Raw genomic sequence first — 12,592 nt, 5'->3', positions numbered from 1 at the left:
GGACCTTGTGAGGAGAGGCGGGAGGGAGAGGGGAAATGGTGCAGCAGGCAGGAGACCAAAAGGTACAAAAAGAAGAAGGTAATCAAAATGTCTGGATTATATAGGGAAGAGTCTCTAAGGGAAGGGCAACCTAGCCCTGTCCTGGAGGGCAGGGTATGTCAGGAAAGGAAGTTTATAGTAAAGCCTGGGAATACAAGAAGTAGAGAAGTCTTAAAGGGAGTGCGGTTTTATCTTGAAATTTTATAAAGGAAACAGAGGCTCTGCCTAAATGGTAGAACACTTGTCAGATTCATAAAACCAGTGTAAGGTCTCTCGGAGAACAGATCATGTCAGGAAAGGAAAGGAGAAAACCTGTAAGAAAATAAGGAAGGACATGGTGATCACACCTGCAATTCTAGCACTTGGAAAGCTATGATGGGATCATTGACTTCAGTTTGAGGGAACCCGGGCTCCAGTGCATTCCAGGTAGGTCTGGAATGCAGAGTGTGATTCTGTCTTTAAAACACACAAAAACGGGGTTGGGGATTTAGCTCAGTGGTAGAGCGCTTGCCTAGCAAGCACAAGGCCCTGGGTTCGGTCCCCAGCTCCGCCAAAAAAAAAAAAAAAAAAAAAAAAAAAAAAAACACAAAAACACACACATACCTGCGTCCGTAAGTCCCAAAGGTGCCCAAGTGCTCCTGCATATGGTATTCCTTTCTATTCTGTATTTTCCTGACAATTCCAAATTTTAGTGGGTATAACCATAACCCTAGGGAAATATTTGAAATTCCACTCCTTTTTCATATGCTCTGCTTTTGATGGTGGAGTGCATTGTGAGCCCAGAAACCTGGCTTTTTAATATTCATCTTAGATAATTCTGATAGGTAAAATAAATGGATGGATAGATGGATGGATAGATAGATAGATAGATAGATAGATAGATAGATAGGTAGATGAATAGTCAATTGGTCAATCCCTCGGACTGACTGACTGACTGATCCATTTAAACTGACTGACTGTGTGTTGAAACATTGACCTATATAACACGCAAATGAGCACATTCTGGGCACACTTAACCTCCATTGAGTTCTGTGTTCTAATTCATAGGCGTCTAATTCTGCCATTCCATTGGGCTATAATAATTTCACTCATCTTTTTGAAAAATTAAAACATTAAATTCACAAAGGAAGAAAAGCTGTCCATCCTTTTAGAGACATTAGTAATATAAAATTAAGTGAACACGAAATAACACTTTTACTTTAATCACCTTGATAAAGATTTTGAAATGTAGGGTATCAAGTTTAGTCACAACTCTGTGAAATGGGAGTCTTGCTCTACTGAGGAAAGTATATAACTTTCATAAGAAAATGGAAACTACATAACAGGTTCTGGGAAAGTGTTCTAATAGTTCTGCCTCTAGGAAATTGTAGTAAAAAATTAAAAGGTACAACATGTGTTTTTAAATACAATGTTCAGGACACCGTTATTTCTAATGGTGAAAATTGTAGATAGTATAAATACCCAATGGTAATTGAATGCTTAAAGTCTTACAGGATCAAGTGACATGTAGCCATTTTTAATTGTTAAGTTTTCTCAAATTACATTGTTGTTGTTTACTTAACATATATGGGTATTTTGCATGCATGTACGTCTTTGTACCTCATGTGTGCCTGGTATTGAGTTCAGAAGATAATTTTGGATCCTTTGACTCTGGTGTTACATATGACTTGACTATGACTATGGGAATTGAAGTCAGGAAAGCCTCTAGAAGAGCAACCAGTGCACTTAACCCCGGTGCTCTTAACCAGTAAGTTATTTCTCAAGCCCAGTATTACAGTTTGAAAGAATATTGAGTAGTGTAAGCAGTGTGTCATTACAAAGTTTGCTGAAAGATAGCAAACAAGATATTCCAGCTCTACAGTATAGATTAGTACTTGTAAATAGAGAAAAAGATGAAACAAATATCAAAGCATTAATGTTTTTCTAGATGATAAAGTAATATATTATTTAATTTCTTAAATTTGTAAAATTTATTTCTATTTATAAGTTGTATAACATAAGATACCTATAGAGAGTAATGTGGTTATAGCCAAATTCTAGCAAATAAATTAACAGTGCCACCCCCCCGTGCACTTATTTGCCTGTGTGCTAATAGTATTTGCTTTTACACTGTAGCTCCGTTCGTTGTTAGCACAGGCTAGGCTGTCATTTTTAGAATGCAGAGTAGCATCCTTCTCTCCTTACATCCAGTTCCTGAGTGCTGGGACTACCGAGTGGACTACCATACCTGTTTAGTTCATTTTCATTTTATCACATTTCATTATACTTTTCTTTTTCAGTTAGCATTTGTCAATTTTTTCAGATATGAAATATTATAAAATAGTTCTGCGTATAGAACTTTAAGTTTATTTGATACCAACTCAGTATGACAAATTTATGTTAATAGTAGATATATAAATGACTAGAATATTTTTTGAAATAATATTTGAAGTTTTGAGCCTGAAACCTATAAGTGGGATTCCCTGGTGAATATTAACAATTAGAGCCATTTAAAGACTGATAAAAAATAAGAGATAATGCTCACTTGAAATAAAGTATCTTTAGTATGCTATGTCAGAACAAGTTGAATTATCAAATGAAGGCTTGCAGTGGACTTCTCTAATAACATACATACATGCCGAAGAGATTATTTGTTTGCTTCTTACAAATGCATGGAAATATATTTAACCTCTCAGTAATTAAGGAAATGCAAATGTAAACAGAAAGCACATTCCACTTGAAAAGTCCCAACAAGTGAAATGTGTAATAACCCGGTCGCTAACGCTGTGTAGATCTAGGAACTATACATAGCACTGGGTAGAGCATGCCCATCCATTGCTAGCTGCCTTCGCAAGCCAGCTGAGCAGCAGTGTCAGAGGGTGAACATAAGCTCAACCCTGACCTCTCAGTTGACAGGTAGGACTCCTGGCAGAAATACTAGGCGTGTAAAGCCATTTATAAAATGCTGTCTTATTCTAATTTGTTAATCACATTAGTATACATTAATAGGGGGAAAGTAAGTTATATCTGTAGCATGAAATATTTAACTGTTAAGACAACAAAGTGTCTTTCTATTATCCAAAATGGGCAAGCTCCACCATATGTTAAATAGAAAAAGCAATTTATAAAATAATTTGTGTAGACTGAGTTCCCTTGTATTGAAAAAACATATGGTTAAGCATATAAATGTCTCAGTCTGGAATGAACATAATGAATCATATATATGTGGCAATTAGGTACATAAAGGGACCTGAGACTTCAGGACCCTCCTCAAATAAAAGCGTTTGCCATGGTTTGCTATTTACTATTACTTTATGTCTTTAAATATGTATGTACACACACTCATACACACATGTGTCTATATGAATCTGCTTCAGGATGCTGTCCTCTTCCATAATACTATCTACTACAACCTCTTATATGGAAACATCAATGCGTCACCAGAGGAAGTATATGCAGTCGCAAAATTAGCTGGTCTTCATGATGCAATTCTTCGAATGCCACATGGATATGACACACAAGTAGGAGAACGAGGACTCAAGTTATCAGGTCATCAAAAATTTTAAATCTTTTACTTTTATATTCTGTTCAAACTTACTTATTGGGAGCACTTATATTATTGACAGAATTTCAGATGTATTAGTGTTAATGTATAATCCATAAGCCTTATATTTAAAGAAAGCAAAGATTGTTACTCACCTGAAAAGGATTGGAAAAGTAGAGTTAAGTAGTTTAGTGCTGAATAGTCTGTCATCTCATTTCCTAGGTTAGGCTCAGTTGTCTAAACCTCCCACTTATAAGTCATACATTTAGATATTCATGGTTTCATGTCCTTACGTCATTTTCCAGTTTCAGATATTGGATTTGTCTTTTGCTTTGTTGATTCTTTGCTCTTGTAATTTTTTTATCTAAGGTTCTTGCATATTGAAATATTTGTAATATAAAATAACATGATAAACATGTTTCTGGTGAGAATCATTTGAGAATCAAAATTGTTTCTTCTCATTATATTATGTCACTGACATGAATCAGATTAAGATTACATTTGTATTCCAAGAAATATAATTTGTCAAAGGATATCGTATATAGAATGAGACTGAACAATTCAGTAAAGTGGTGAGTGATAAAGAGTTGATGTAAATGTTGCAAGTATAACTTGATGATTTTAATCAACAGAAATGCTTGAAACAGAATAAATATTCTTATATTTCCTTAAATTAAACTTCTTTTCCAGGAGGAGAAAAGCAGAGGGTAGCGATTGCAAGAGCCATTTTGAAGGATCCCCCAGTTATTCTCTATGATGAAGCTACTTCATCATTAGATTCAATTACTGAAGAGGTAAAATCCTTTTTCCTTGGAAGTTTCAGTACACAGCCAGCATTACTTAGCTAGTGCTTCTCAACCTTCCTAATGCTGTACCCTTTAATACATTGTTCCTCATGTTGTGCTGACCCCAACCATAACATTTTCATTGCTACTTCATAGCTATAAATTTGCTAGTTACAAATTATAATGTAAAGATACAATGTGCAAGATAGCTGATATGCAACCCCTGTCTAAAGATCATTCAACCCCCACAAAGGTCATAACCCTTAAGTTGAAAATCACCGACTTCATGTTTGGAATGAATTTTAGTAGGAAAATACATAACCTCTTCTTCCTGTATGGCAAGTGTTAATGAATGCTACAAAAGCCAGGCTGCATTGAACCAGTGAATCTGTTCACAAATGCGCTTCCTTTTGGAAATGTGTGATACTCCATGTTGCATCTTGCAAGGCTGTACACATTACCCAACATGTCTTGTTTAGCACCCTTTAATAGAAGTCATGTAAGTGACTGTGACACAGTACATACTAGAATGTTTTTTCCTTACTATTGCTGTGCAAGCCAACACAACCCTTAGAACTGGTATCAATTTTGTGGATTTCACAAAAGAGGTTGTATAATGGCTTGGATGTTGTGACAACAATGTCATATGATATACAGAAAGAAATGCATTGTTATAACAACATCTTTAGAGTATACAAAAAGTTTCAAGAGCAACGATAATTTCATGTAGGTTAATCTACAACCAAAGATAAGCAAGTGTCTCTAATTGTTACTTTTCACCTACTATGTGATAGAACTGTGTTAAGGTAGAGGTCCCCTTTCAGTTTTACCAGCAATGTAATAGAATATTTATATGTGGAATTAAGTTTTAGGGAACATTATTATTGTATCAGAAGCATACTTAAAACTATTCAAAATAGATTCATTTGAGAATTTATTATATTTTGAGTGAGCATTTAACAGGACTAGATCCCATTCAAAAGAGACTATCAGCCTATTTGTGAGAACTTTACACCTAAATATATGTTGTACAATATTATATGTCACAAGCTGACAAGATAGAATTTATAAGAGCAGTTTTTAAGTTGTATAGCATTATTATGTCAGAGAATATAACCCAGTAATCATTTACAAAGAATTCCTTAGAGGAAGAAGTTTCGAAGGGCTTCAGTGAGCCCTTTTAATAGGTTCAGGGGATTCACAATTTAAGTTTTTATATAGGAGAGAGACTATCTATAAACATCAGGGTTTTGTTTTGTTTAATATTGGCCCTATACTTGATCATTAGTCTGTCCTAGTAAGGCTTAAGGTCGTCTTTTCAGAAAACTGTCTGCTCCCAGTAATTACAAGCTTTTAAAAATGAAATGTTTAGAAACACGTGTGGGAAGAAGCCAGTGACTATATGGTCATCACCTACACTATCTTCTCTACCCAACTGGCTTCGGTTAGGCCCAATTTCCAAAGACAATTGAATATATGTGTGATTGTCTCACACTTCGTAGGCAGTAAACAAGTATTTTCTAGAAGGTATTAAAAACTCATAATGTGGCCCAAAACAGTGACATACACTTTTAATCCTAGCAGTTTAAGGCCAGCCAGATCAACACAGTGAATCTTATGACAGCCAGGGCATTATACTGAGACTTAGTCTCAAAAAAAAAACCCCAAGAACTCAAAATGCTTTCAAAAAAAGGGCTTCCTCAAGTTAAAAAAAAAAAAAAAAGACATGGATATGCCATGCCTTTGGAAGAACAGATGTTCCTATAAGTTTTTAGACTGCTGTCTTTCTTAGACTTTTTTCTTGAATACTTACTTTAGTTTTGTTCATGTTCCTCATATCACCAGAGTTTTTTGAAACATAGAAAACATCGCCTTCTCCCACAAATTTTAGTGGCATGCTGCCTATCTGAATGGTCATTTCATGAGGGTGTACTTATGTTTACTTCCCAATTTTCTTTGATGTTTTTGTCTTTGTTTTATTTCCTTTAGTAAGTATTAGTGGTAGAAGTTCCTCTAGGAAAGATACGGTTGTTTCATTTACACTAACCTAGCTAACACTAACTTAGCTCTCGTTTGCTTTTCTCCTGCTCTTGTCAAACTTGTAGACTATTCTTGGTGCCATGAGGGATGTGGTGAAGCACAGAACTTCTATTTCATCCTTTATAGATTGTCAACAGTTATTTGATGCAGATGAAAAATCATTGTCCTGAAACCCAGGTAAGAGGCGAATTTACAAGTTAGTATTCATTCTTTCAACCTTAATTACAGTTTAGTAGGCAGTGAATGCAGCCCACTCAAACCTGCTCAGGTGTGGAAAATAACTGGCAGTTAGTGCTCAGCCCCAAACAGCACATTTATACCACTTGCTCTAATGCTCAGGGAACATGGAAGAATGAGGCAGGAGGTTGGGGGGATAAAGAACCAAAGGTAGGGGGAAAGGCTGTGAAATGCTATTAGTCATTTTGTAATCATGATGTTACAGCAACTCGAGGTACCTGCACTGGCTCTGTACAAGACTGGGCCCAGTCAGAAGTCAGATCATGAATACAGGAAGGACTCACAGGGCCATACCCTTCCCTAGGAATTATTAACTGTTTATAGATTCTATGGGAGGGAGCACAGTCATTGTCTTCACTTATGTACTCAAAGGTGACCCTACCAGGCTCCAGTGGATATTTCTAAACCAGTCCTTATGTAGACTGTCATGGTAAAACTCAGTGGGTCAGAAAACCAAAGGACATGAATGAAGAAGGAAATGCACTTGTAGGGGTGGGAGGAGAGGGTACATTTTAAATACATGTATTTATGTATCTATGAACTCATCAAAGAACAAATTTCCTAGAAGCTATAAAAAAGGAAAAATAATAATATTTGAAGTAAATTGGAACTAGTAATAGGTACCTAAAATTTAATTATTGTGTCTAAAATAATATTATGGAATTTGTATTCTTTGGATGACATTGGATCCTAATAGTATATTGGTGTTAGTCCCTTTTGTAGGAAGTAATATGTGAACTTTTGAAAAGAAGAAACATAGTAACTCACTCAAAGTACTAAAAGCAAATATTTGATCAGAAAAGTATTTTTCATATTTTCAAGGAATGTCTATATAAAATAATTTTTCTGCATCATTTTTGTCTAAATAAATCTTTGCATGGTGTTTTTGATATATTTTCATTGTTCTACTGCTGTACTTAACCTTAATATTCTAAATATTACAGTAAGATAAAAATGATCATTTAAACATGACCATTTACATTGTTGTTTTCCTTATACACAAAGTAAGAAAATACCCTATTTTCTGTCTTAGGGGTTTGCTATACAAGCTTACTACTAACTACATGTTCTCAGCAAATCAAAGTATCATTGTTGTGATTGGCAGTTGAAAATATTTAATTATTGCCTTTGATTCATTTCTGTAAGGGTCTCTTTCCCTACCTGTTAGTGTTTGATTATTTCTAACACTGTTCAGTTTTTCATATCACATTCAAGGCCTTTTCCATCACTATCTTTCTATTCAAATCACTACTTCAGTTGTTTGGAAGCCTATGTACAGAGAGTTAAGGGATAGAAAGCAATTATGTAGTTTTGAATAATCTAAGAGGGGTATGTTCTTAATTTTATTTTTTCTTGGATATTTTATGTATTTATATTTTAAATGTTAGCCCCTTTCCCCAGTCTCCCATACCCACTACCCCACCCCGTGCTTCCATGAGGATGCTCCCACTCCCACCCAGCCACTCCAGCCTCGACACCCTGGGGAAAAGAGCCTTCACAAATCAAGGGTTTACTTCCCATTGATGCTGGACAATGCCATCCTGTGCTACATATGTGGCTGGAGTCATGGGTCCCTCCATGTGTACTCATTGGTTGGTGGTTTAGTCCCTGGGAGCTCTGGTGGGATCTGGTTGATTGATACTGTTGTTCTTCCTATGGTGTTGCAAACCCCTTCAGCTCGTTCACTCTTTTCTCTAACTCTTCTATTAGGGTCCCTGTGCTCAGTCCAATGGTGAGCTGCAACTATCCTCATCTGTATCAGTAGGGCTCTGGCAGAGCCTCTCAGGAGACACCCACATCTGGGTCCTGTCAGCTAGCACTTCTTGGAATCAGCAATAGTTACTGGGTTTGATGGCTGAATATGAGATGGGTCCCCAGGTGGGACAGTCTCTGGATGACCTTTTGTTCAGTCCCTGCTCCACTCTTTATGCCTGCATTTCCTGCCATGAATATTTTGTTTGCTCTTCTAAGAAGGAATGAAGCATCCACATTTTGGTCTTTCTTCTTCTTGAGCTTCCTGTGCTCTGTAGATTGCATCTTGGGTAATTTGACCTTTTTGACTAATATCCACTTATCAATGAGTGCATACCAAGTGTGTTTTTCTGTGATTGAGTAACCTCACTCAGGATGATATTTTCTGGTTCATTCTATTTGCCTATGAATTTCATAAAGTCATTGTTTTTGATAGCTGAGTAGTATTCCATTCTGTAGGTGTACCACATTTTTTTAATCCATTCCTCTGTTGGAGGGCATCTGGGTTCTTTCCAGCTTCTGGCTATTGTAAATAAGGCTGCTATGAACATAGTGGAGCATGTGTCTTTGTTGTATGTTGAAGCATCTTTTGGGGTATATGCCCAAGAGAGGTATAGCTGGGTCCTCAGGTAGTGCAATGTCCAATTTTCTGAGGAACCTCCAGACTGATTTCCAGAATGGTGAGAAGTCTGGTGTAATTCTGATAGGTCTGCCTTTATATGTTACTTGACCTTTTTCCATTACTGCTTTTAATATTCTTTGTTTTGTGCATTTGGTGTTTTGATTCATGTGTGATGGGAGGAGTTTCTTTTCTGGTCCTGTCTATTTAGACTTCTGTAGGCTTCTTGTATCTTCATGGGCATCTCTTTCTTTAGGGAAGTTTCCTTCTATAATTTTGTTGAAGATATTTATTGGCCCTTTAAGTTGGGAATCTTTGTTCCTTCTATACCTATTATTCTTAGGTTTAGTCTTCTCATTGTGTCCTGGATTTCATCAATGTATCTTCTGCCCCTGAGAGTCTCTCTTTCATCTTTTGTATTCTGTTAGTAATGCTTGAGTTTTTCACTCCTGATTTCTTTCCTAGGTTTTCTAGCCCCATGGTTGCCTCTCTTTGTGATTTTTTTTATTGTTTCTATTTCCATTTTTAGATCCTGGATGGTTTTGTTCAATTACTTAACCTGTTTGGTTATGTTTTCCTGTAATTTTTTAAGGGATGTTTGTGCTTCCTCTTTAAGGGCTTCTACTGTGTTATTCTGTATTTCTTTAAGGGAGTTATTAAAGTCTTTAAATCAAATCATCAAATTGTGATGTAATTTTAAATCCAAATCTTGCTTTTCAGGTGTGTTGAAGTATCCAGTACCTTCTGTGGTGGGAGAACTGGGTTGTGGTGATACCAAGTAGTCTTGGTTTCTGTTGCTTAGGTTCTTGTTCTTCTTCACCATCTGGTTATCTCTGATGTTAGTTGGTCTTGCTGTGTCTGACTGGAGCTTATCCCTCCTGTGGGCCTGTTAGCCTGTGATCTTTGGAGTGAGAGCGCTCCTGGCAGACCAGCTCTCTGCAGGCAGGTTTTGTGTCCCAGGGCTGTGGGACAGCCCCAGCTCTGGGTAAGAGGGATATTTTAATGATGCTGAAGGTTGAACTCAGAGCCTTATACATGCAAGCATGTGTTCTACCATTGAACTATATTCCCAAACTGAGAGGATGTTTTTTTCATTCTCCTTAGACAGTATTTGGTATTGTGATGGCTATACTCTGCTCTTTAAGGGATTTGTATACTTGTTACTTTAAACATATTAGTTTGTTCATAAATCTTTAGACAAGTTGTTTTTCCCCAATATGATTACACCAAAATATCTTAAATGGTAGTTTAATCCTTACTGTATCTTTGATATTAAAGAACCTGATATTTTGGGTCTTTTTAACTAAGCTTACCAATTGTATGCCATCGTGCTCTCTGAGCTTTTGATTAGTAATAAAATGTTCAAATTTCTTAGCAAATAATCTATCTGTATATCTGTGCAGTTTTTTCACAACGTTGGCCCTTGGGTTTTGAATTAGAATTAGTGTATTGATACATTAATAGTATCTATATCTACATACACAATTTTAGTATTTTTATTTGTTGGGTCTCTAATTGCTTAGTTATGTGACCTTATTTTCAACTGGTGGTCTGTCTGTCACCTCAGCCACTCTATCAATATTTGTTTATGATATTTCTATAAAAGATAACATATCTATAAGACATCTGATTGAACATGGAAGATTAGACACATTTATCTCCCTTCTTTCATGCAAAATAAAACAAAAATATGAAAGAATAAAATGAATATAATTTTAAGTCAACAAATGTACTATAAGAGGAATTAACAGTGGGCAAAGAATATCAGCAAACGGGGGGAAAGTATGTAGATTAAAATAACTGAGAAATTTTAATAGTATTATCTGCCAAAATAGAGAGAAAGCAGTTTTTAAAACTGACTTGGTTCATACCTTAGAAACCTGAAATGGCTCAGAAATTGGAGACATCTGGGTAATATGGAAAGTGAAGATGAGTATGAGGCTAAAATAGCAGAATTTGTGTTTATATAAGAAATAGAGGCCAGGCTTGTTCACACAAGTTTGTAATCCTAGCTACTAGGGAAGGGGAGCCTGGGCAACTTAGTAAGACTTTCAAAATAAAAATATAGAAGAGGGCCTGGTATATAGCTTAATGATAGCATTGTGAAGCTCATTGTGTACTAACAAAAAACACGAAAATAAATCAGGGACATAAAAACATAAAAATTAAACACTAACAAGAAACATCACTGTCACATTGATAATAGAACCAACCCTTGTAATTTTTTAACACAGAGAGCATGGAGGAATGCTGCTTACTGCCTCGTTACCTCTGGCTTGCTCAGCCTGCTTATTTATTCACCCCAGAACTACCTGCACAGGGATGGCACCACCCACAGTGTGCTGGGGTCTACCACAATAATCAGTCAGTAAATGCCCTCCAGTCTTGCCTACAAGCAGTCTTATGAAAGCATTCTCTCAGTTCCTTCTTCTAAGATGTCCGAACTTGTGTCAAGTTGGCAAAAATAGAACAACAACAACAACAAAAACCCTGGGTATTTTTGTATCTAGCAGAAATGTATTATAAGGCTAAGTAGTCCAAAAGAAATAGTGGGTGATTTTATGGAAGTACCCATTTTGAAATTATTTTCTATACAAGACTGAGCAGCATATGCTGAGTAAATGCACTGCTCTTATATCAGAGATCTTACTTGGGAGAAGAAAGATGCAAGTAAAAAAAATCATCACAGGAAGCAAGACCCTCACAAGGTTAGGTTTAACAGAATTCTCTATCTGAGTTTCTGATACGAAAAACATTCTAATTCTGTCCACTGAAAAAGCCTGGGTGCAATGAAAGTCTATGAGTAATGAGCATTCCCAGCACACAGATCTTGGGTACTAAATTACTGTGTCTTACTAAAAGGAACCAAACCTCCTTCGATAAAAACTGATCTGGGGCCGGGAAACTAATGAACACATGTCACAAGGACATAGGAACCACTTTGAATGACCTCCCACTGGCCAAATGTGGGATAATTAGAGCAGTAAAAAGAATAATGGCACTAATGAGTTGCAACACAATGAATAAAAAACTAATTTCTGTGTTCATGATGATACTTTTAAAATAAGAGCTACCAAGAGGAAAAGGAAAGCCTTTTAAGAATACCAGTAGCCAGCCTGTAAAAGGAATGATAAATTGAGGGAATCAGATTTTTTGACCACCATTGTAGTAATTGTTTTAGAAACAATCATCATAGGCTGATTAAACCATTGAGGAAGACATTATTCAATCAGTTTGAAAATAAATCCCATAGATTACATATTATTACAAAGATAAAAATTTGACAGTTAATTTGAGAAATTGTGTAGATATCCTTAAGCATGTGATCAAATTTTGTATCAGTAATGAAACAAACTGGTTCCTGTACCTCCTGATGTAACGATGTATTGAGGGCATTTTTAGCCTTTTAAAAATTGACTGTTTCTAATTTTGTGTGTGTTTGTGTGTGTGTGTGTGTGTGTGTGTGTGTATGTGTGTGTGTGTGTGTGAGAGAGAGAGAGAGTGTGTGTGTATGACAATGTGAGTGTGAGTGAGAGAGAGAGAGAGAGAGAGAGAATGACAGTGTGTGAGTGAGTTAGAGAGAAAGACAGAGACAGA

The 12,592-nt window shown here is 36.2% G+C and overlaps 1 protein-coding gene across 1 annotated transcript in view; it reads left to right on the top strand.

Annotated features, from left to right (window-relative positions):
- Abcb7 (ATP binding cassette subfamily B member 7) overlaps nucleotides 1-12,592 on the top strand; it is a 145,808-nt gene that overhangs the window by 126,946 nt on the left and 6,270 nt on the right. The window contains exons 13-15 of the mRNA XM_032889792.1: nucleotides 3,396-3,567; nucleotides 4,253-4,356; nucleotides 6,453-6,543. Of these exons, the coding sequence (XP_032745683.1) occupies nucleotides 3,396-3,567; nucleotides 4,253-4,356; nucleotides 6,453-6,543 (367 nt within the window). The remainder of the gene's footprint in view (nucleotides 1-3,395; nucleotides 3,568-4,252; nucleotides 4,357-6,452; nucleotides 6,544-12,592) is intronic.

The sequence above is a fragment of the Rattus rattus genome, chromosome X, assembly GCF_011064425.1.
Source record: "Rattus rattus isolate New Zealand chromosome X, Rrattus_CSIRO_v1, whole genome shotgun sequence".
Lineage (NCBI taxonomy): Eukaryota > Metazoa > Chordata > Mammalia > Rodentia > Muridae > Rattus > Rattus rattus.
The sequence above is the reverse complement of the archived record's forward strand: the minus strand, read 5'-3'. Positions and strand labels throughout refer to the sequence as shown.